The sequence below is a fragment of the Panthera pardus genome, unplaced genomic scaffold (assembly GCF_024362965.1).
Source record: "Panthera pardus isolate Hobbes unplaced genomic scaffold, ASM2436296v1 HiC_scaffold_3, whole genome shotgun sequence".
In the NCBI taxonomy this organism is placed as follows: domain Eukaryota; kingdom Metazoa; phylum Chordata; class Mammalia; order Carnivora; family Felidae; genus Panthera; species Panthera pardus.
In genome coordinates this window covers 32,153,978-32,176,307 of record NW_026526876.1, presented here as the reverse complement: position 1 = coordinate 32,176,307, position 22,330 = coordinate 32,153,978, and the positions used below count along the sequence as shown (strand labels likewise).

The following is a 22,330-nucleotide window of genomic DNA, read 5'->3' as shown; positions in this document are numbered from 1 at the left end:
TGTCACTCCTATACACATACTCGGGACCTCAGGGTTTCCATGGACTTCTACACCTTCTTACCATGAGAGCCTGGTTTTAATATGGAATTAAATAACATGCATTTTTTTTATGAAGATTTTTTTTTTAATGTTTATTTTATTTTTGAGAGAGGGAGAGAGTGCAAGGAAGGGAGGGGACAGAGAGAGAGGAAGACACGGGATCTGAAACAGGCTCCAGGCTCTGAGCTGTCAGCACAGAGCCTGACGTGGGGCTCAGCTCAAACTCACGAACCGTGAGATCATGACCTGAGTCAAAGTCAGGCGCTTAACCGACTGAGCCACCCAGGTGCCCCTACATTATATGTATTTTTAAAAAACGTATATTTTTAAAAACTTGTGTTTTATTTAAAAAGAAAATGTTTTAATGTTTATTCTTTTTGAGAGAGAGAGAGAGTGTGAGTGGAGAGGGGCAGAGGGGGAGACACAGAATCTGAAGCAGGCTCCAGACTCTGAGCCGTCAGCACAGAGCCCGACGCGGGGCTCGAACTCCCAAACCGTGAGATTGTGACCTGAGCTGATCGGATGCCTAACTGAGCTACCCAGGTGCCCCTAAAACTTGTATCTTAAAAGTTTATATGGGGCGCCTGGGTGGCTCAGTCGGTTAAGCGTCCGACTTCAGCTCAGTTCACGATCTTGCGGTCTGTGAGTTCGAGCCCCGTGTCGGGCTCTGGGCTGATGGCTCAGAGCCTGGAGCCTGCTTCCGATTCTGTGTCTCCCTCTCTCTCTGCCCCTCCCCCGTTCATGCTCCGTCTCACTCTGTCTCAAAAATAAATAAACGTTAAAAAAAAAAAATTAAAAAAAAAAAAGTTTCTGTTCCCTTGCTCTAAATTATAAAAGTTGTTTTTGGTTTCTAGGAAGAACAGTAATGTTGCTTTTTATTTGTGCATAGTGGCTGACCAGCACCCTTCCTTTGAGGGCTCGGGGACTGGGGACCCAGGCTGTTCAAGCCTTAAGGAGGGCTGGGCCAGCGCAGCCTCGGCGCTGCAGTTCTGGTTTACCTGAAGAGTACATTTTCGCCAGAGCCTGGATCCTGGGAAGCCGTTTCCACAGGGCCTGGGTCTAGAACCTTCCATTCTGCCCCCTTGCACCTCGAGGGGTATCAGGTCTACTCCCTCCAGGTGTCACCACTTTCTCAGCCTTGCCTCTCCCAGCACCCACAGAGAACAGCCCCAGGATTCTGGGCAAGGGGCACGTGTTTTCTGCTCCCCTTTCCCTGAAGATGTAGTGTCTTTTCCTCCACAGGCCAGCATGCAGGGCCTGCTCTGGCCTTTCCCTACACCCTCTTGCCCGGGTGCCTTTCTTCTCTCTCCATTCTCCAGACCCTCTCCATACAAACTCTTGTCCCCATTTTCAGCAAAAACCAACCTGGAGCCACTGCAGGAGGGAGGGACACACAGTTGAGGTGTAGACATGGGTAGCATGGCCATGGGAAGGGCATCATAGAACCCACAGGCCAAAGCCTGCCTGAGGAAGCCCCGGGAGGGCCTCCAAGCTCAGTAGCCCGATCTGGCCCCTGCCTGGGCAGGGAGACGCCTGGTGGCCAGGGGTCACCAGGCCAGATTATAAAAGTACCCTTCAACCATTCTTCCAGGACCTGGACACAATAATCGTGGGAGGAGGAGAGGCCAGGTAACACTGAGCCCATTTTTCAGAGGAAAAGAATCGGAGGTGAACTGTCTTCTCCCAGATCCATAAGGGAAGTTACGTGTCAGGGCCAGGCCCCAAACTCTGATCGTCTGCCCCAAAGCTGGGGCTCTTTCCAACCCCAATTCTTCTCCCATGGTGGCAAAGAGGACACAGGATGCTAAGGAGAAGCAGGGGCCTTTATTGGGGTCTGGCAGATGTGGTGGAGGTGGGGGTGGAATCCCAGGCCCGGGCCTAGGAAAAGGCAGAGAAGAGGCAAAGGGCCCTAGGAGCAGGAACCCAGCCCTCCCTGCCTCCACCCTGCAGCCCCTCCCCCACCCCAGGTTCCTTACTCCAGCCTCCCCCTGCCTCTGGGAACACAGCACCAAGAATGGACAAGCAGGACCCTCCAGGGCCACCGCTTGGAGCGGAGTGCAGGATCCAGACTTCTGTCTGCCCACAGTGGGAGATCTGGGGAGCTCAATGCACCCTTCTCCACCAGGATAAAGTGGGAACGCGCCTTCTGTCCCCCAGAACAGAGCAGACTCTTTTCTCTGTGATGGGGGAGAGGAGTGAAGCTTGGGCCTCGACGTAGAACCTGGGAAGAGGCTGGAGGTGACATCCCCAGAGGAGCTTCTAGACCCCACCTTTGCACTTGAGGGTCTCCGCTTTTCCTTCCCATCAACTCTGGTGAGCGGTTCAGAGTCTGGGCAGGGGCAACTGGTGGGCCAGCGGGGATCTGCTCCAAAGACATCTGCGGGCTTCAGAGTGAGGGTTTCCCCAACACCAAATTCATCTATATGTACACAGGGCAGCACCCACCGGCAGTAGGGGAGCAGCGGCCAGGGCTAGTAAGAGTAGCCACCCTTGGGGCCAAAGGGCTGGGCAGGGCCAGCCAGCTCTGGGAGGTAGGCAGGGCTCTCGTCCAAGTGGGACAAAGGGACTGTGTCCTCCTCACTGACTGGCCGGTCAAACTCGGCCTTGAGGGCTGGACGCTGATTGTCCGGGAAGGCCAGGGAGAAGAGGGCCTCAGGCTCACACACAAACTTGTACACGTAGCGCTCACCAGCCACCTGTGGGAAGAGAGGGGCTGGGTGGGCCTAGCTCTCCCTCCAGGTGAGTGTGGGTTGGGGGACGCAGCCCTGGGCCAGGTCCCAGCAGGTGCGTGGGGCACATCTCTCCCGTGCCGGCTCCTCTGAGAAGCCAGCTCCCCACAGAGTTCCCATTCTCCAATCTCAATGTCTCCACACTTTGGGCTTTTCACTTACTGTTTGAGCACTTTTTTGAGGAGAGGGAAATCTTGTCCACAGTTTCTCATTCCCTCTGTCCGGTTCATCATCGGCTCCCACCAACTTGCTGAGAAATGCTCCCCTGCCCCCATCACCTTCCCACAGTTACTGCCTCTCACCCGCCCCGGCCCTGGGGCCTTGGCCCCTCACCTTCTGCATGATGCCTTTTTCATAGTAGTATCGGAGCGAGCGGCTCAGTTTGTCGTAGTTCATGGCCGGCCGGTTTTTCTGGATGCCCCAGAGCCTGGCAACCTGGGGACGGGACAGAGGTTTGGGATGCTGGTGCTGGCTCAGCAGACAAAAACGGGGGGCAGGTCAGAAAGAGCACCTGAGATTCTTCGTGCAAAACAGAAGCTGGCCCTGCAGACCAAGCAGCAGCCCACAGACCCAGGTTTGACAAGAATTCAGGTCAGGGGAGGCATGTGCCGCATTCCCAGATCCTGTTATCTCCAGGCCCCAGAGGTGTTGGGAGGAGAGGTGGGGACATCTGGGAGGCCCACCTCCTCGGGCTCTATTAGTTTGAACTCCATCCCCCGGCCAGTCCAGGCGATGAAGTGGGCATTCGTTGGGTCATCCAGCAGGGCCACCAGAAATTGCCACAGTTGCAAGGCGCCCCTGCGCTGGTAGGGCGGTCCCTCTCGGAACGCTCCGACCCCTTCCTGCTTGATGTCTCCTGGGGAACACAGAAAGCAGGTGTCAGGTTTGTGCCTCCTGGTCCCCCAAGTAACCCCATCTCCCCTCCCCAGCGGTATTGTGATTCTCGGGGTGGGGGGTGGGGACACAGAAGGCAAGGGTAAGACCCTGGCCCTTTCGTAGTCACTTCTCTGACCTTCAAATTTCTCAGGGACAACACAGACATCATCTGGGAATGGTCGAAGAGGTTTCTCATAGCCATAACCTTGAGGAGGAAGTTGGGGGTCACTCAGATCTGGGGGCTCATCGATATGAGCCTCCAGAGAGTCCAGAGGGACTCCTGCACAGGAGACCCTCCCCGACAGCATGACTCCCTCCTCCACCTTGGAGGGCTTGGGGGAGAGGAGGGGGCTGCCTTACCCATGGCCCCGTCGCCTGGAGAGTGTCCGGAGAAACCCTCCGTGTGAAGATACATTGATGCACACCCAGGGACATCTGGGAGGGGAGGAGAGAAGAAAGGGTGATGTTACAGGTGGCTGCGGTGGGGGCAGCAGTCCTACCCACATTCGAGAACTCCTTCCTGCCAGCCTGCTTTCCGGTTCTTTTCCCAGTTGCCTGCCAACCACCAAATCCCAAGGCAAGTTCACCCAGAGGGGGCACAAGGCTTGAAACTCTCAGCTTGAAGTTTGGGCCAGAGGGCATGGCCGGCAGCAGCTGGGCCTGGCAAACTGTTGCACAAGGCCCAAGATTCCAGGGAACAGCTGTTTCCTGTGAGTTTAAGGGGAGGAGGAAGGGGAGGGATGAACCTCCGGGGAAAGGGTTCAGTGTCCATACCTAAGACTCCCTTGGAATGGGCTAACCTCCGGTCAGCAGGTTGGGTTTCTAGCTGTGTGTGTGTGTGTGAGAGAGAGAGAGAGAGAGAGAGAGAGAGAGCGAGCGCGAGCACACTGAGCATGTGTTTAGGGAGGGAGGAAACGGAGGTCAGGGGCTGGGGGAAGACCAGCAGGTAGGTAGGGAAGGAGAGGGGGAGAGGGAGAGAGAGGGAGAGGGGGAGAGGGAGGAAGGGGGGAGAGCGAGAGCACACCAGAAGCCAGAATGTATCTGTATCTGGGGACAAGGCAGTGGGCACTGGGCCGTGTTTTTTTCATTTCTGACAGCAGAGCATATTCACTCCCTTTTCATTCTACTCCCTAGGATGGAAATATCCCTACTCCACCTGGAGGAGGCGGCTGTGTGAAGCCACCCGTTCAAGTCCCAGCCCCTTCCCGCCCTACCCCCTCCACTCCCACCTATGAATGAGATGGTGAAACCCGACACCTCCGGGAGGAGGCGGGAGGGTGGGCTCATTCATGCCTCCATTTTGTGAATGGAATTCCTGACTCCATTGAGAGGAAGCTGAAGGGGGAGGGGCAGGAGTTCAAGGGCATGTAACCAGATCTCCTCCGGTCTACATCCTTTGAAGGTCAGCAGCGAGAGCGTTTCCCTCCTCCTTCCTCCACCTCACTGCCTGGTGAGACTCAGCTAATGCCCCGGGTTTGAGGAGAGGCGGGCCTTTCTGGTTCTCACTGGGGTAGCCCTGGATTGGGGAGGGGGGGGGGAGTTGTGGTTCATCCCCCTACCCCTGAAAGACTGGACATCAGGAAAAGGGAAATTCGAAAGCTCGAGCCAGCTCTGCACCTACTCGAACCTCAGTATTTATTTTTCTCATACAAGCTGGCAGATGAATTCAAATTTGGGGATGGCAACAGTGGAACAGAAACCAAGGTTTTCTGGGTCCCTCCTAAATGAGAAAGGCCCTCCCTTCGGGACTTGAGGCTTTGAATTCCAGCTGTTTATGAATGTGGCTGAGCGTATCTCACTCCTGTCCACAGCCAGGCGGAACTAGCAGTCCTATTTCGGTATCCGGCCCCATCAACCCGGAGGCCCCAACAAGAAGGTGGAAACCACACAGTCACCCCGCGTTCCAGTTGGGAACTGAGCCTGGCTAGCTGCGGGTTCATGTTTCTCTTCATTCAAATCCGTTTATGTGTTTCGGATTCTGTGGGGACTGGGACACATCCTATTCATCACTGTGTCTTCCAGGGCCACAAGCCCACACTCCAGGCCGGTAAGGTCATTATAACCTCAAACCCTTGCTGAAGAGAAACAGGAAGAAAGGCTTCCTAGGAAGTCACAAGCTGCCTGAGGGCAAGGACCTGCAAACCACTCATCTTTTATCTGAGTACAAGTTTGCTGACTGGAAAATGACAATTGTTTTGAACCTCCATTAAAAAAAAGCGAGTGGTTGGGTGGGTTGGAGGTAGGCACTGGTAAATGGGCGTGGGGGTGGGTGGGGAAAACACTCGGGAGACATTCTGGGTCTAGTGGAACCGTCCATTTGATCACATGCCACCCTCCCCGGCGATCCCCCCCAAACTCCTCCTCCCCCTCCCCGGGAGCATTTCTTACCAGAGTCGTAGGTGAAGTCCGTCTGCTCCTGTTTGATCACCACCCCCGCCCCTGGGTACCTGTGCCCGCTGACTCCACCCTGGCCCACTGGCGGCTGGCCCGCCTGTTCGTACAGGGGGTCAAGGTATTCCTGCTTGAAGGTCTGCTGGGGGTAGGGTGGGCAGGGCTCCGACAGCTGGTGTGGGTAGGGGGCCGGGAGGGGTTCCCGGCCCCCTCCCTGGGAGGATGTGAGGGGGTGGCAAATATCCAAGGGTTGCTGGAAGACAGAGCTGGGTGTGGTTGGAGGGAGAAGGAAGAAGAGATTAATTTGAGCCGTGCTGGGTCCTCGCGCCGGCCACCCCCAGAGCTTGCAGAGTGGGCTCAGGTGTGTGTGTGTGTGTCAGGGTTGGGGGTGGGGTGTCGACATCCCTTCTTCCCTACCTCCCCCCACGCCAGGTCTCTTAAGGGCAGGTGGAGAACACTCAGGGATTGAGGAAGAACTGGTGAGGCCCGGGCCCACAGGTTCTGTGCGTCTCCTGGCCTCCTCCTTACCTATGCTCCCCGACGTACCCATGGCCAGGGTGGGGCTGGGAGGTGCCGGAGGATCTCAGGAAACTCCGTTGTTCTGCCCGGGAGAAGGGCTGCAGGGGCGACTGTCCAGGGGCACCGGGGGCGGGGGACTTGATGGCGATTTGTCTAGGGGGGTCATAGGCACTGGAGTTGAGGGGGAGATGGGGGTGAGGGGGCAGAGAAGCTGGGCGAGCATCTTTGAACCCTTTATCCCCCCGGGAAGTGAGTCACAGGGATCAGGGGAGGAGGACGAGTAGAAGGTGCTGGGAAAGGCCCGGGCCCCAAGCGAACTCTTTTTCTCCTTTTGTGAATCCTGAGAATGCCTCTCCCCTGGGTGGGCCGGTGGCTTCCTCGGGTGGAAGGGCTCTGCCCAGGCCTTGACACACACATCCCTTGAACCCCCTTGCTGCGTTCTTCCTCCCGCCAACTCAGAGGAAATCCTGAGCCGTGGGGCTCCCCTTACAGGGGCTCAGAAATCCTTTCTGTGGTCTATGTGGCAGTGCATCTGCCGCCTTTCGCCCTCCCTCCCCCATCCCGGCCCTTCACCAGGGCCAGGCTGGGGCTTACCTGGAATAAAGGCACTGCTCGCCATGGTGGTAGGGGAGTGGCAGCTTCCTGCTGCAGGACAGGGCCGGGTCTGTGCGGGGACTCTGGGGCTCCTTCTTGATCCTGGTGGGGGGGCTGTGGAAAGCTACTGCAGGGGTGAGGGGTGGGGGTGGGGGCAGAACAAGGCCAGAGCGGGTCACAGAAGAGGCCAGAAGAGCTCCCGACACCTTCTGCTCTTTGACGGCCAGCTGGGTGACCTGTGCAGACTCAGCCCCTCTCTGGGTCTCAGTTTTCAGAGACTCACGGTCAGACAGTTGGGCTGTTGACGCCATGTCTAGCTTTATACGTCGGGCTGATGTCCAATATTAACCAAAGAAACTGTCCAAAATCCAACATTTACTACAACCCCAACCCCCAAAAAAACACCTTTGTAGGATTGAGCACCTCCAACCCAGGGGCTGTGGTTTGCCTGAGCGCCCTGGAAAATTCCAAAGGAGAGAGATGTTTTCTTATTTGGTGCTCTAAAGAATCTTTCTTTTCCCGGTTGAGGTTGGATATTAGCCTACTTGCACGTCAGCTGACCAACATTAAACACATGGTCCTGATTCTCTGTGAAGACTAGTCTCTCCTGTGGCCCCCGCTGGGTCTGCAAACCCCAGCCACCAGGCCGCGCAGCACATTTGGTTCCAAGTCTGCTGAGCGCGAGGGTCTGTCTTCCTGCGTGGAGCCAAATGCCTGTGACTGACTGTTCCCTGTTTTCCATTATATGTGCCCTTACTGCATTTTATCAAAGACAGTTGAGACCAGAGTATCTGACAGTAAATCGGGGCTTCTCAACAGGGCACTATTGACCTTTGGGCCAGATCATTCTTGTTGTGGGGGGCCGTCCTGAGCATTACGGGGTGTTCAGCAGCACCTCTGGCCTCCCTACCCACTAGATGCCTGTAGCACCCCACCCTCGGTTGTGACAACCCCAAACATCTACAGACGTTGCCCCGTGTCTCCTCGGGGGCAAAATTGCTCCTGGGTGCGTGAAAGTAACTGAGAAAAGTAGAACCGGACCCTGCTGAGCTGGCTCAAGCCCCACATTTCGGAAACTGGGAACTGGGGGATCAGAGAGATGAAGTTCGCACGTCCCACAGCCAGGATGCAGAAAGCCCCGATTTGGACCAAGGGCCTCATCTCCCAGTTACTGAGTCCTGGAGTCCAAACCTAAGAATGGGGAGCCCTGTTCTCCCTTTCCTTTAGGAGGGAACAAGTTCATCTTTTGTGATTCTCTATCCCTATGACTCATTTCCTGCCCTCCCCTACTCCCCACTCCCTTGACCCAGGGCCCTCCACTCACAGTTTTCTGAATGGAAATCAGGAACGAACTGCTCATCACTGTCTGGTACCTGGGCTGCAGAGAGAGAGGTCAGAGGTGAGTCTGGGTGGGGCCCCCCCCATGGCAGTCCCCAGGAGACACCATTGCGGTGGCCTTGCAGATTAGCACCAGCCCAAGGGGAAAACAGCCTTCCTAGGACGCAAGGCAACCCCACCCCAGGTCCTAGCGCCCTCCATCTCTACGCTCCATTAAGACCCTGGAGGGCAGGCTGCAAGTTCCCAGAACCTGTCTGAGCAGATTCCAGAGTCTTTTCCTGGATGCTTTGTATTCATTCCCTCCATTTTCCTGAAGTGAAGGCAGCCCTGCCCCTCCCAGATCTCCCAGCAGAGTCACATCTGGGAGGGGCAGGCATTGCAGGATATCCTAATGAACCTAGAATAACATGGGGAGATTCTGTAGCTGGGCCGGGCCCTGGAATCTGTGTTTTATACAACCTCCCGGGTGAAATCTAGAACCTGGGGAAGAAGATGGAATAGAGGAAGGGTGGTGGTCCAAGAGAGGTGCATAAGAGGACAGTGGGAGAGGAAGTGGCTGGGGACACGGGCAGGTCCCCTTGCCTCCCGTCTGCAGCATGCAGCTAGGAGAGGAAGGTTTCCGAGCTTGGAGGTCTGAGAAGCACTCCCAGGGTGCCAGCATGGGTGGCACTGGGTTTGGGGGTTAGGCAGCAACAGAACAGCAGTTCATCCATGATCTCCAACCTGGATATTCCAGCTTTAATTTCTAGTGCTTACCCTGGCCTCTCCAATACCTTCAGGAGGGAATATAGCAGAGTCCCTCCCCTGACCCCAGAATCTTTGCCCCTCTCTCAAGAATAGTCAAAACAGAAGTGGGAAGGGGTAGACACCAAGAAGAACTCCCGGATACTCCAGGAAGAGAGTGGCTTGAAAGTGACGTGGTGGTGGAAGCCAAGGAAGGAGACTGCTCTCAGAGTGGACAAGGAGGAAAGTGACGGAGAAGGCAACCAGATCGAGAACGGCTGGGAAGGACGAAGGGCAGGAGGAGACGGCTGGAGAATACCTCCACTCCCAGCCCTGCACACACACACCCCAGCCTCTAGGCTTCCCAGTCAGCAGAGGCTCCATGGTTTCTTCCTGGGATTTCAGCCAGAGCCTCTATATTGGAACTCCCTGCTTCCGTGCTTACCTCCTACAGCAGGTGCCACACAGCTGTCAGAGTGGTCTTTCTGCAATAGAAGGCCCCTCCCTTTTCTCCTTGCTTAAAGCAGGGACCCCAAAGTCGTCTTCTCAGCAGGCCTCTGATGCCCCACATGGTCTGGCCTGCTTACCTGTCCGACCTGCCTCTCCTTGTCCTTCGTCTCCAGAGCTCTTCATTCCTCTTCCCCAAACCTTTGCCTGCCTGTATTTTTTTTTTCCTGGCCACTGAAGTCCTAGCTGTCACTTGGTCACTTCCTCAGACGTCTTCTCTGACCACCCACACCGAAGTGGTCCCTCTTGGCTACCCATCGCTTCCCTTGTTTATTTTTGCCCTCGCATGTACAGCTACGTGCATGTATCTTATTAATTTACTTGCATCTCTTTAATTCATTTACTTTTATGGGTTTGTTGTCTACCTTCTCCACCTGAAAGTTAAGCTCCCTGAGGGCAGGGGCGTTTGCTTTCTCTGTCTTCCTGATATCCCAGCAACTGGAAAATGGGGTCTGGCTAAGAATAGATGCTCAATGCATTATTTGTGGACTATGTGAATAAACATACCACGATCCCATCCCCAGGCTGGTGGGAGCTGACACTGTGGACTGGGGAGCAAGAGTGGCAGAGATCCTAACAAATCAGCTCTTCCCTCTCCCTGAGGACATCCCCCTTCCCACACACAGGCTAACTTTAATAAAGGCAAGTCCTCCCTCCAGAGAAAGCACATCTCACAAGGGATGCTTTAGGCTGTGATCAATTGCCCGGCAGGAGGATTCTTCCCCAACTTGCTTTGAATATCAGATGTGCCAAGTACTTCAAGGTACGTTTATGGATAGTTGACATCTTGACAAAGGGATTGGACTGAAGGGTTTAAGAATCAGAAGCCACCAGCAGCTAAAGAAGGACTCCCGAGAAGTCAGCGGGAAACTATTCCAAAGTGATCAAATAAATGAGTAGGACACGAAGTCCCCTGGCAAAAACACACAGGCAGCATCTATCTATTCAGAAGCACAGCTGAGGCACGAAGGCAACAATCCCCCAAACTGACCCAAATCAAGAATCCCCAGGGCATTAAAAGTACATATCCCTGGGGCGCCTGGGTGGCTCAGTTCAGCTGGGGTCATGATCCCAGGGTTGTGGGATCAAGCTCTGCGTCGGGCTCCACACTGAGTGTAGAGCCTGCTTGAGATTCTCTCTCTCTCCCTCTGCCCCTCATCCCTGCTCTCTCTAGCTGAAGTAAATACAATGAAAAAAAGAAAAAGAAGAAAGAGTACACATTCCTAGGGCCCCTGGCTGGCTCACTAGGTAGGTGGAGCATGCGACTCTTCGAGCCCCACGTTGGGTGTAAAGTTTGCTTAAACATGCACACACTCCCGGTCCCCACCCCTGGAGAATCTAATTCCATAGGCAGGGTTGAAGCCCAGGCACCTGTACTTTTAACAAGCACCCCTGGTGGCCCATAAGAACAGGCAGGTTTGAGGGGCGCCTCACGGTCATGAGATCAAGCCCCTCTTTGAGTGTCCACACTGAGTGTGGAGCCTGCTTGAAATTCTCTCCCCGGCCTCCCCTGCGCTCGCTCTCTCTCGCTCTCTCTCTCTCTTAAAAAAAAAAAAAAAGTCAGGTTTGGGAAACACGAGATAAAAGGAAGGAGCAAACCTTGCTCTGGGGCGCAAGGGCCAAGTTCATCCCCGATGTGCCCTCTGGCCCAGCCACGGGCGATACCCCCAAAATTGGCAGGATGGGGGTGATGGAGCAGGATAAGCAACCTTCCCATCCCTGCTACCTAGGCAAGGAGGGAGGGTCCCCAGGGCAGGGGAGGTGCAGAGCGTGGGGGAGGCTGACGCATTCTGGGCCCCCTTTGGGGCTTCATTACCTGCCAGTTTCCATTGAGGTAATGGGCTGGGGGCATCTCCTGCTGGCGTCACAGGCCAGTCACAGGCCAGTTCACATGACTCTAGAGAGCCCTAGGGGTCATCCTGCCTTCCCTCCCGCCTCAGGCCCCCGAGGTTTGACCCCAATGTCCACTCCGCAGCAGTCCCCGGGGAGGCCCCTCCTCCCAGCACACAGCCCCTCCTCCCAAAGAGAGGCCATCCTCTTCCCAGGGCCAGGAGAAATCAGCCAAGGCAAAAATGGGCTGTGATGTGAACCCCAGTCTCTGCTTGGCTCCTGCCCAGAACACTGGCTTCTCAAACCAAAAGGATAGGAGAGGGGCCTCAATCAGAGACTGTCCACAAGGATAGAAATAGGAACAGGAACACCGAGCCCCGAGTTCCTGGAGAGCAGGAGAATTTCTAATTACCGTGTTTGGTCTTGAGTGTATGCCATTTTATTTATTTGTTGACTTGGCTGAGTTTTGGCTGCCGAGCTAGTGTGCCAGGGTCTACCCCCAACTCCATCCTGGCACTAAGGTGGAGTTTATCTGCCCGGGGACATGGCAGATGATTACGGAGGGGGTGGAAAAAGTGCCACGCCAGCATAATGCCCAGAAAGAGAGAATTTTGGGGATCATCCCTCCAATATGGGGGTCAGTAGAAGAGAAGGGGCTTGGAAGCCTCCCAGGCTGGGCTCCAAGAGAAGCAGGTTAAAATAGCCAAGCAGCTTAAGCTCACCCCAGGTTAGCCACCTACCTACACCATATACGCCCCATCATCTTCTCCCCTTCCTGGGGCCCCATCACAGGGTGAAGGGGCCTCTTCAGGAGTTCCAGTAGAAGTAGGGGGAGGCATTCTCCAGGGCTTCTGCTCCACCGTGTCACCACTGGCCTTGTCGCTCACCCTTACCCTGCCCCCACCCTGGTAGCCTCTGTACTGGAAGGAACCAGTTCTCTATCTATGGAGGGACATTTGTCCCCAAGAGCCTTCTGGAAGGGGAGGAGACAGAAAGATGTCGAAGGAGGCATTGTAGCTAGGAAAAACTGGGGGAGGGGATTATCCCCATCTTGCTCCACGGACACGCTGAGGCACCAGCGTGCAAGCACACAGATTCACACACACCCTAATTCCTTTTACTATACGGCAGCACACGGGTGAAACACATCTTCCGTGCACACCCTTCACACACTAGGGTCTCTTTTTCGGCTTGCAAAAATGATGGGGGAAAACCAAAGGGCAAAGGGACTGGAGAACTTGGAGGAAGATTTGGGAGCCGTAAACCTTCTGAAAAGGGGAGCACAGACCCACCCCTTTAAAAACCTCATAAAAGCTATGGATCTTCTCTTCCTAGAAAAATCCACATTGCTTTGTGTATGGTGCACCCCTAACGATTTTACACAGTATCAGAGGGCTTAAGGACCCCTGCAACCTATCCACACAGATTCTGCAAATCCACAGACTCTACATTATAGACCCCAGCCTCATACAAAGGACATACGTGGTCCAGACTCAATGTTCCTTAATACCAAACAGAACAAAGTCATTGTCCCTGAGGGTTCCCGAAGGCTTCCGACAAGCCCAGAAAGGAACCTTCGACCAGAAGCAGCACATTTTTTACCATAACCAGGCACAGCTTGGGCTCAGCCTGCCCGAACCTGGGTTTCCCTACAGCAGCCTGATCCTTTCTCTAGCAACTCAACAGATACCCAAAAACAGACACACCCTCTTAGCCTTACTTCAAACCGCCCCCCCCCCCCATCCCCGGCCACTGTCTAGAAAAACCTCAAACCCAAAGATGTCTAAGTTGTCTCTACAGAGCCCCACTCACACTCACCCCTAAATAAGCCCGGACGCCAGACTGAACCCACAACCACATCCTCTCGGACCCAGCCTGGCATCCCCTGAATTCTTCACAGCCCCACCCACACTACTAGGACTCACCGCATCTCTCCAAATTGGGGCTTAAAAAAAAAATCAAACTTGCGAAGGGGAGGTTGGGCTCCGGGTCCCACTCCTCCTGGTGCACCCCACCACTGGCAAGTTTCCAAAGAAGCTAGACCCCTCCCTACCACCCCAAAGCTCCCCCCTGGGCTTCGGGAGTCACTGACCTGGTGGGAAGAGGCAGGAGAGGAGGCTGGGGTGGTGCTGGGATGGTGCAGGGGGACAAGGCCCCGGCAGCTGCATCTGTCTCCGCAGAGAGAGTGAGGAGCCAGTGGCCTCAGCATCCCCCTCTCAGGCCTGGCCATCCATCGCCAGCTGGGAACCTGAGCTGCTCCCTCAGAAGGAAGGAGAGGGAACCAAGGAGATCCCCACCCCCACCTCCCCACCCACTGGATTTAAATGTACAGGGACTCCCAGGGCAGCAGCATTGAAACACACACACTCGCCCTCACACTGACACATGCACAGTCTCTAGACCCCCCACCGCCAAGGGGTGGGGCTTCCAAGGTTGAGAGAACGTTTTCCTTCCCTTCCCATTCCAGAACCAGGCACAAATGGACCAGCTGCTGCCAAAATGCCCACCTCCGAGTCTGCCCTTAAATCACAGCCCTGGGAGCTGCCCACTGTGGGGAGCACAGGGACCCTCCGCTGACAGACAAGAAGCCTGGCAAGCCAGACAGAAATCAGGCATTGGGAAAGGAAGTCTTTGAGAGACTGTGGAAACTGACACCCCTGCGTTCTTCAGCTCCAGCCCAGCTCCGGAACCTCGGGAGGAGGATGGGCCGACAGGGCATACTCTGACTGTCACTCAGGGCTGGGCACATGGGGCTTGCAGTTGGGAGAAGATGTGTATAATACCCCAGATCCGTGTGTAATACCCCAGATCCCTCCAGCACCCATGCAGCCATTGGCCACAAATTCTACAAAACGTCCTGAGTGTTTGCTCCATGCTAAATAGTCGTTCCATTAATACACATATTTTGGGGATACCACGGTAGTCAAGACAGATAGTCTCACTCCAAGGATCCAGTCAGGGGTCTTTCCCTTTTATCTGAAGGTTTTAAAGATGGTTCCAGAGGAGCTGGGTTTGAGCTTTAAAAATCACCAGATACCCAGGTGGAAGGATGGCGAGATCTTAAAGGAAAGCCCTTAGAAAGGGGTTCCCAGTGGGCAGTGGTTTCTTGGTTTCCAGAGTGTTAAAATAAAAGGACCCTAAGATGGGGGTATTAACCCTTCCCTTTCAGAGACGGTCTAAATACCATAAGGCTTCTACCTGCAACCCCACCAGCGACACCCTGAGGCTCCACCAAAACACACCAGTGGATCCAACCAGAAAACACTCGGAACCCACCTCCCTACCCGGAGAAGGCCCAGCTCCTGACCCCTCCCCAGCCAGCTCGCAGCTAACCCCTCCGCAAACACCCCAGCCAAAGCAGGGGGAATTTGCCTAGGGCAGAGGTATTCAGGAGGGAAGGAGGAGGGAGGATCACATGCCATCAGAATTACAATCAAGGCTGTTTGGGGGGGAAGCCCTGGGCCCTCTCTGCCAAAGTGCCGCAAAAAGGAATTATTTAAACTTTTGTTGTGCTTTTGGCTCAGACAGTAAATTGTTTAGCATTGGGGGTTGGAAAGAGGAGAAACCAAGGGGGGTGAAAATCAATGTTTTGGCAACTCCAGCACATAGGTTACATATTAATTGCTCTTTCTCCCCACCCTCTTGTCTCTTATCCGCCCCCCACCCTCAACACACCAACACACACCTTGGCCTGGTGTCTGCTGCTTAACCAACTTTGCAAATGAAAATTTCTACCAGGAAAACGGGCCTGGGGCCAAGTTCCATTCAAATAAGCAAATACCCCACACAATGGTCTGATTCATCCCCAGGCCTAGTTACACAAGCCTGGCTCAGGGCAGAGAAAATAAATATCAATATAAGTGTCCACACTGGGCGCTGGGGAGAGCGGGGAGTAGGAACTGGGGGCGGGGTGGGGGGGGGGTCTTGGAGAGCTCCTTGAGGCGGGGAGAGAGAAGTGGGTTAGGTTGGAATACCAATTCCAGAGAATTCCTCACCCCAATAATAGAGAAAAGGTCACAAAACTACTCACCTTCAGCGAGCCACGTCTCCTGGAAGTGACTGAGATCCTGGAAGAGATCTGAGGGGTGAATAATGGAATTGGAGAAGGTGAGGTGGAGGTGATGGTGAGAGGGAGGGAGCCCTAGCAAGCCGGGTGGCCCTCCCCCCTTGGTGGTAGGGGCCCAAGAATGATCAGAATCCCTTGGAGGGGACTCCTTTGGGGAACGAGGCGGGGGCTCCGGGATCGGCCCTCTGGGTGTGCGAGGTGGGGAGGGTCACGATTTGTCTCTCCGGCTCTTTACCTTCGGAGTCGGGGGGCGGCAGGGAGCCCGGGTCCATGAGCTTTCCCTGCGGGACCATCAGCGCTTCGCGCAAGCTCCCATTTCCGGGCGATTTCTGCGGAGAAGGGGAAGAATGCCCCCGAGTCACCCCGAGGCCGCGGGGCCTGGGGGGCGGGGCTGGGGTCCCGGGGTGACACAGGGGCTGGTCAGCGCTGGACCGCCTTGGGGTCTCGGGGAAGGGGCTGTGGGGCGGGGTGCGGGGCGGGGGCGGGCGTGGAGGCCGGCGCGGCGCTCACGCTGCAGAAGGTGTAGGGCACTTGCTGGTCCAAGTATCCGCCTTTCATCCTCCGCTCCATCCGGCCGCTCCCTCCGGCCGCACGGCCAGGGCCCCGCGCGGGGGCAGAGACCTGGGGGCGGGGGGGCTGCGTTCGCACACCGTCCTGGGAAGGCATTGGGTGGGGGTGGGTAAGGGCAGCAGGGAGGGGCAGTCCCGAGGCTCTAGGTCCGACAGCAAAACTTCTCCGACTCACTCAGGCAATGGGGAGGTTTCCGCCTGCCGAGCTGAGCGCCGCCACCACTCCCCCTCCCGCCAAAGGAGGTCCCACCTGCTCCTGGGAGCCAGGCTCGGCGTTTCGGCTGCTTTCTGCAGCCCTGCTCTGCCCGAGCTCGGTTACATAAGACGTGTGTGTGTGTGTGTGTGTGTGTGTGTGTGTGCGCTCGCGCGCGGAGGAGCGGGCGAGGCGCTCACCATTCGCACGCCCACAACTCCCGCGCCCCCTCCAACCCGGAATCCCAGCGCCTCCCACCCCTTGCCCTAGAATCTGCGGAGGCGGCAGTTGAAGAGTGCAGCGTGTGTTGGAGATGGGGCGAGGAGTCACAGACGCTCTCCCTCCCTCCCCCTCCCGCAGCCTCACCTGAGGCCCGGGCGTCTGTCTTGGAGCCCCGGGGGCTCGAGAGCTTGCCCCGGGGCCGCACGGAGGGCCGCGGGGCTAGGCCGGAGCGAGGCAACCCCGGCCCTGGGTTCCCCGCGCACCCGCTTGTTTTCCGGGCGCCGCCGACAGTTGTGAGCCCGGGGGAGCCGCTGATTGGTGCATTTCCTTTGCCTCGGCCTCGACTCTCTCTCCAACCCCCACACCCCCACCCCGTTCCCTTTGTTTCATTGACTTTTGTGAATGAAACCCCAGGGCCGGGCACGCCCGCCAATCCGGAGACTCGCCCGGCCGAGCCGTGGGGGGCGGAGTTTCCCAGACGCGGGGGCCAATCAGGACGCAGGGGCTGGCTCCCGGCTTCATTCACGGCCTGGGCTCCCATTCATAAAAAAATAAACTCCTCAGCGGCCGGAGTTCATTCATAAAGAGCTGAGAGAAAAGGAGCTAAGCGAAGGACCCGAAGGCTTCACCGAGGGGTTGAGCGGTGTCCCTGGGTGTGAAGCTCAGCGAGCTCCTCGGGCTGGCCCGGCTGGCGTCTGCACACGTCTCTGCATCTGCGTGTACGTGGGAGTGTGAACATGCCTGTGTGTGCGCGCCCTGCGGGGAGGCGAGCGGACTTGTGCCCAGAGGAACAGTAATAACTAGCATTTATGAAGCACTTCGCTTCCACGTGCTCATTTCATTCCCATAACCTGGCGAAGTGCTTCTATTGTTTCCATTTGACAGAGATTGAGAATGAAAACTCAGTGAGGGTGGTGACTTGGCCGCGGTCACTCAGCACAGCTGGGGTTTACAGCCCCCAACCCCCCACATTCTCCTGTACAGCCCTTTGAGGCCACAGTTAAATGAATTAAGCTTTGTGACAACAACTGATACACAGTAGGCCCTCAATAAATGTAAGTTAGCATGGAATCCAGGCTCTTCCTCAAGGGTCTGCTCTTCAGAGCTGTTCTGTGACCTACTTTCTGTTGATTGCAGTAGAAACCAGAGGCCCCAGCGTGGACTTCGGAGAGTGCAGTTTCTCTGAGTTACCTTTCCCCTTACCCTGAGAGCAAACATAGAGTCTTAGGGAGAAAAGCCTCAAGGTATCTGAGAACCTGGGGGTAGGACTGGTTTCAGTCTAGCCAAAAAGCTGGTCATAGGCTCTGTTCCCTCAATCATTCACCAATTCATTCAATAAACATTTATTGTGCCAGACATAGTGCTGGGTGTCAGGTAGGCAGGTAGGCAGCTGTGACCAAGACACCTGATAAGAGCGGGGCTGTTTAGGCTATAGCCATGGGGGCACACAGGACATGAAGTCACCCAGGCCTTCTTTCAGAGACAATCTCTGGGTCTACAGAGCATACATTCCTTTAAGGAGTGACTGAGGGACGCCTGGTGGCTCAGTCGGTGTCAGACTTGGGCTCAGGTCATGATCTCACCTCTTCTGAGTTCCAGCCCCACGTCGTCAGGCTCTGTGCTGACAGCTCCAAGCCTAGAGCCTGTTTCAGATTCTGTGTCTCTGCCCCTTGCCTGCTCATACTCTCTCTCTCTCTCTCTCAAAAATAAATATACACATTAAAAAAAAAAAAAAAAAAAAAGAGGAGTGCCTGATTTTGCCCCTTGCCTATTTGTGATATATAGAAGAGACTAGTTGAACCCCAGGCCAGTTGGGGCTGCTTTCAAAATTCATCTAACCTGGGGTGCCTGGCTGGCTCAGGAGGTAGAGCAATGGGGCTCTTGATCTCTGGGTTGTGAGTTCGAGCCCCATGCCGGTGGTAGCGTTTATTTAAAACAAACCACAAAATTCATCTAATTTAACACCCCCACTTTACAAGTGAGGCAATGGAGTTTCAGAGAAGGAAGTGATACCTGTAAGCTCTATCAGCTGGTCAGGGTTAGAACTCGGACTAGAACGCCAAACCTCTAGCACCCAGGACTATTTATTTTATTTAGTGCTCATTCCAGGAGATCATTGTGGGCAAATGAAAATAAACTTCTCTCTTTTCTCCAAGCAACCATTCTTTTTTTTTTTTTTTTTTCCAACGTTTTTTATTTATTTTTGGGACAGAGAGAGACAGAGAATGAACAGGGGAGGGGCAGAGAGAGAGGGAGACACAGAATCGGAAACAGGCTCCAGGCTCCGAGCCATCAGCCCAGAGCCTGACGCGGGGCTCGAACTCACGGACCGCGAGATCGTGACCTGGCTGAAGTTGGACGCTTAACCGACTGCGCCACCCAGACGCCCCAGAAGCAACCATTCTTTAAAATGTTTTTTTTTCTTACATTTATTTATTTTTTGAGAAACAGAGAGACAGAGCACAAGTTGTGGAGGGGCAGAGAGAGAAGGAGACACAGACTCCGAAGCAGGCTCCAAGCTGTCAGCACAGAACCTGATGCGGGGCTCGAACTCACAAACCATGTGATCATGACCTGAGCCAAAGTCAGACGCCCAACCAATGGAGCCACCCAGGCGCCCTGCAAGCAACCATCCTTTAAAGCTCATGTTTCTTGCCCCTCTCCTCCAGGAAGCCTTACAGATAACTGAGTCTTAAGGACCCCACAACATTCCTGCCTATATCTCTGTTGTAGATGCCTTTCCTTCTGCCTCATTGGTGTAGTCATCCTTATGTATGGAGAGCTCTCCAGGTCCTGAGGACCCAGGTCTCATTGCCTCTTAGAATCTTCCCCCAGCCTGTTTCATGCTTGTGAGAGTCCCGTGAAATACTAGTTCTGTGAATAGGTGCAATAAAGACCAAACTAATCGAGCTTAGTAGGAGCCCTGCCCCAAGAAGGAGAGACAAGCCCAAGCAAATCCCAGCTTTGGGCTGGATGGAACCAGCTTAGGGAGGAGTTTGTGTCTCAGGGCCAAAAGAAGTGGGGGAGGAGGACAGAGGATTCTTCCTGGAAGGCAGCTCTGATGTGGTCTCCATGACAATGAAGAAGGTTCCCGGAGGTCCCAGAGCAGGCACTCTGGGTGGGTGGGGGGGGCTCTCTTAGGGGTGCCTCTCTGGTTCTGAGCTTTTGCATTTCTCTGGAGGGCCCCAGGCTCTCTGGGGAGTGAGTGTTCTCTTTCTATTCCCCTTCCGGGGTCCCGGCTGAGAGCCACCCCCAACCCCTTCCGGCTCTGGCTCAGCATGCTGGCTGAGCCAGAGGAAATACCACTGCTGTTGCCACTGCCCTCACCTGGCCTCTGATTCAACACCCAGGTTCAGAGCAGTGACAACTCCAAGGGGAACATTCTAGCCTCTTCCAGGGCTTGAGCTAGTTCGGGAAAGGAAGGAATAGAGGGGCTGGAGGTTTCTGTCGGAAATCACATCACGATAAGAAACGTATTCTGAGCACGTCCAGTGCTTAACCTGCATTAACTCGTACAGCCTTCACAGTGATCCTGTGAGGTGTCTTCTCCCCATAACACATGAGGAAATTGAGGCTTTGCAAACACACATCCTCCCCAAGGGTTTACTCCACAGACCAAGAACACCAAAAACAGACTCTTTGTCACAGAGACAATGTATTGAGGGAACACACAACAGGCTGGTTGGAGGATTCTCCAGAGTCAGGACACAGACACGTGGACACAACTCAGCTTAAGGATGTTCACAGTGCCCTCTGGCGGGGGGGGTGGTGGGGGACGAAGCACAACATACTCCCTGAAATGTCCCCAACACACCGTGGGTGGGGGTTGCCCAGGTAAATGCTTCTTTCTAGTATATCGGGGCTGGAGTCTGACCAGTTTCCCAGGAGTGTTGGTCAGTGTGGGTTTTTTAGAAATGCAAATGTTCATGTACAAGCAGCCTGGGGCTTATTCAGAGACCTGGGCTGAACCCTGGAAGGAGAAGAGAGAGGCACCTAGATCAGACAGGGAGGCCCCGGAGCCATCAGAGAAGCCGGCTATCCCAGGCGGCTTTCAGAGAGAGTGTCGTGGCGGAGCGCTGGGTGACCTGTCCAGCCTGACTGTGAAGGGTGGACATAAATATTGTCAAAGGCCTGGCTTCCTCAGTGCCTGGGAGAGTGCAGAGTCCCAGGGGCATAAAGGGTGGAATTCAGAAGGTAACCCCGGGAGACAGCTCTGTAAGGCCGGATGGATGAGACAAACAGGGTCAAGAGTTGTCCCATGTCCCTTTAGTGTCTCCCAAACTAGAGCTGTCACCAGGGGGAATGAACCAGAGAACAGGGTCAGGCTGTAGGGGTGGGAAATCATGGGGTCTTCCCCACGGGCTGGTGGGGCAGGACCACCAAAAACAAAGTACCACTCGTGGGCATCCTCTTGTCCTTGACTCACAGTCCTGCGCTCACACTGACCCCTCCAAAGCGCAGGGGTTCTGAAGCAGGTCCGTGGACGTACCACCCACTGAAGCCAGCTGCCTGCATGGGTGTGTGTGTGTGTGTGTGTACACGTTGCTGAGGAGAGGGGCCATGGCTTTTAGCAGGGTCATCACAGAGCAGGTCTGTGATTCCCCTACCTCCTCCACCTCCAGGTTAAGAACCACTGTGCTGGGGCACCTGGGTAGCTCAGTAGATTAAGCATCTGACTGTGGCTCAGGTCATAATCTCATGGTTCATGAGTTCGAGCCCGGGTCAGACTGTCTGATCTCAGCGCAGAGCCCGCCTCAGATACTCTCTCCTCCTCTCTCTCTGCTCTCCCCTGCTCCCTCACGCTTGCACACACGCGCTCTCTCTCTCAAAAATAAAAAAACATAAAAAAAAAAAAAAAGAACCACTGTGTTAATGTCTTTCATCATAGATGTCTTTACAAATATCTTGTCAATATCTATTACCTTAAAAATGGTTGGGGGCGCCTGAGTGGCTCAGTCGGTTAAGCGTCTGACTTTGACTCGGGTCATGATCTTGAGGTTCTTAGGTTTGAGTCCTGCGTCAGGCTCAGAGCTTGGAGCCTGCTTCGGATTCTGTGTCTCCCTCTCCCTTTGCCCCTCCCCCACTCGCTCTGTCTCTCAAAAATAAACATGAAAAAATAAGTTTTTTTAAGTGGTCGGAAAGGCATCCACTTTGGAGGATATATTGGGGGTGGGAGTTGCAACCACTTCCCTTGTTCATTTCTACCTTCCCTTTCTTGTGACCCCACAGAAAAGGGAGCCCTCCTTCTAGTCAGATGGCTGGGAGCATATGAGGCTAAAGGGGAAGGTGCTGGTAAAGCTGATGTCTTGCTCAATTCCAGAGGGCACCCTGGTAGAGGAGAGTTGTTTTGGGAGAAAAGTCCTAAAGATGAGGTCTTGGAGACCAGGCTTCTCTTCCTCTTGGGTATTGTAGGGTGGGTTATACTCAAGAACTTTGGGAGAAGTAGAAGGTGATGGGGCGCCTGGGTGGCTCAGTCGGTTAAGCGTCTGACTTGGGCTCAGGCCATGATCTCATGTCTGTGGGATTGAGCCCTACATGGGGCTCTGTGCTGACAGATCAGAGCCTGGAACCTTCTTTGGATTCAGTGTCTCCCTCTCTCTCTCTGCCCCTCCCCCACTCTCTCTCTCAAAACTAAATAAAGATTAAGGAAAAAAAAAAAAAATAGAAGGTGATCAACACCAGCCTGACTCCCAGGGAATCTTCTATGACAGAAGGAGCTGGCAGTCAGTACTTT

The 22,330-nt window shown here is 54.9% G+C and overlaps 1 protein-coding gene across 8 annotated transcripts; it reads right to left on the bottom strand.

Moving 5' to 3' along the window:
- Positions 1 to 1,844: 1,844 nt before the first annotated feature.
- On the bottom strand, positions 1,845 to 16,960 carry ETV4 (ETS variant transcription factor 4). 8 transcript variants are annotated; one of them, XM_053892777.1, is made up of 13 exons: positions 16,741 to 16,960; positions 16,123 to 16,266; positions 15,848 to 15,941; positions 15,577 to 15,624; positions 8,473 to 8,526; positions 7,149 to 7,272; positions 6,564 to 6,725; positions 6,033 to 6,301; positions 4,005 to 4,079; positions 3,781 to 3,849; positions 3,452 to 3,624; positions 3,102 to 3,203; positions 1,845 to 2,735 (listed from the first exon to the last, which is right to left on the bottom strand). In XM_053892777.1, the coding sequence occupies exons 2-13, from the start codon at positions 16,180 to 16,182 to the stop codon at positions 2,511 to 2,513; spliced, it is 1,455 nt and encodes a 484-aa protein (XP_053748752.1). In that variant the 5' UTR covers positions 16,183 to 16,266; positions 16,741 to 16,960; the 3' UTR covers positions 1,845 to 2,510. The 8 variants fall into 8 exon arrangements, with proteins under 8 accessions (XP_053748752.1, XP_053748748.1, XP_053748749.1 ...); XM_053892773.1 differs by having other exon boundaries at positions 7,149 to 7,275; positions 16,741 to 16,956; XM_053892774.1 differs by having other exon boundaries at positions 7,149 to 7,275; positions 16,123 to 16,233; positions 16,741 to 16,956.
- Between the last annotated feature and the right edge of the window lie 5,370 nt (positions 16,961 to 22,330).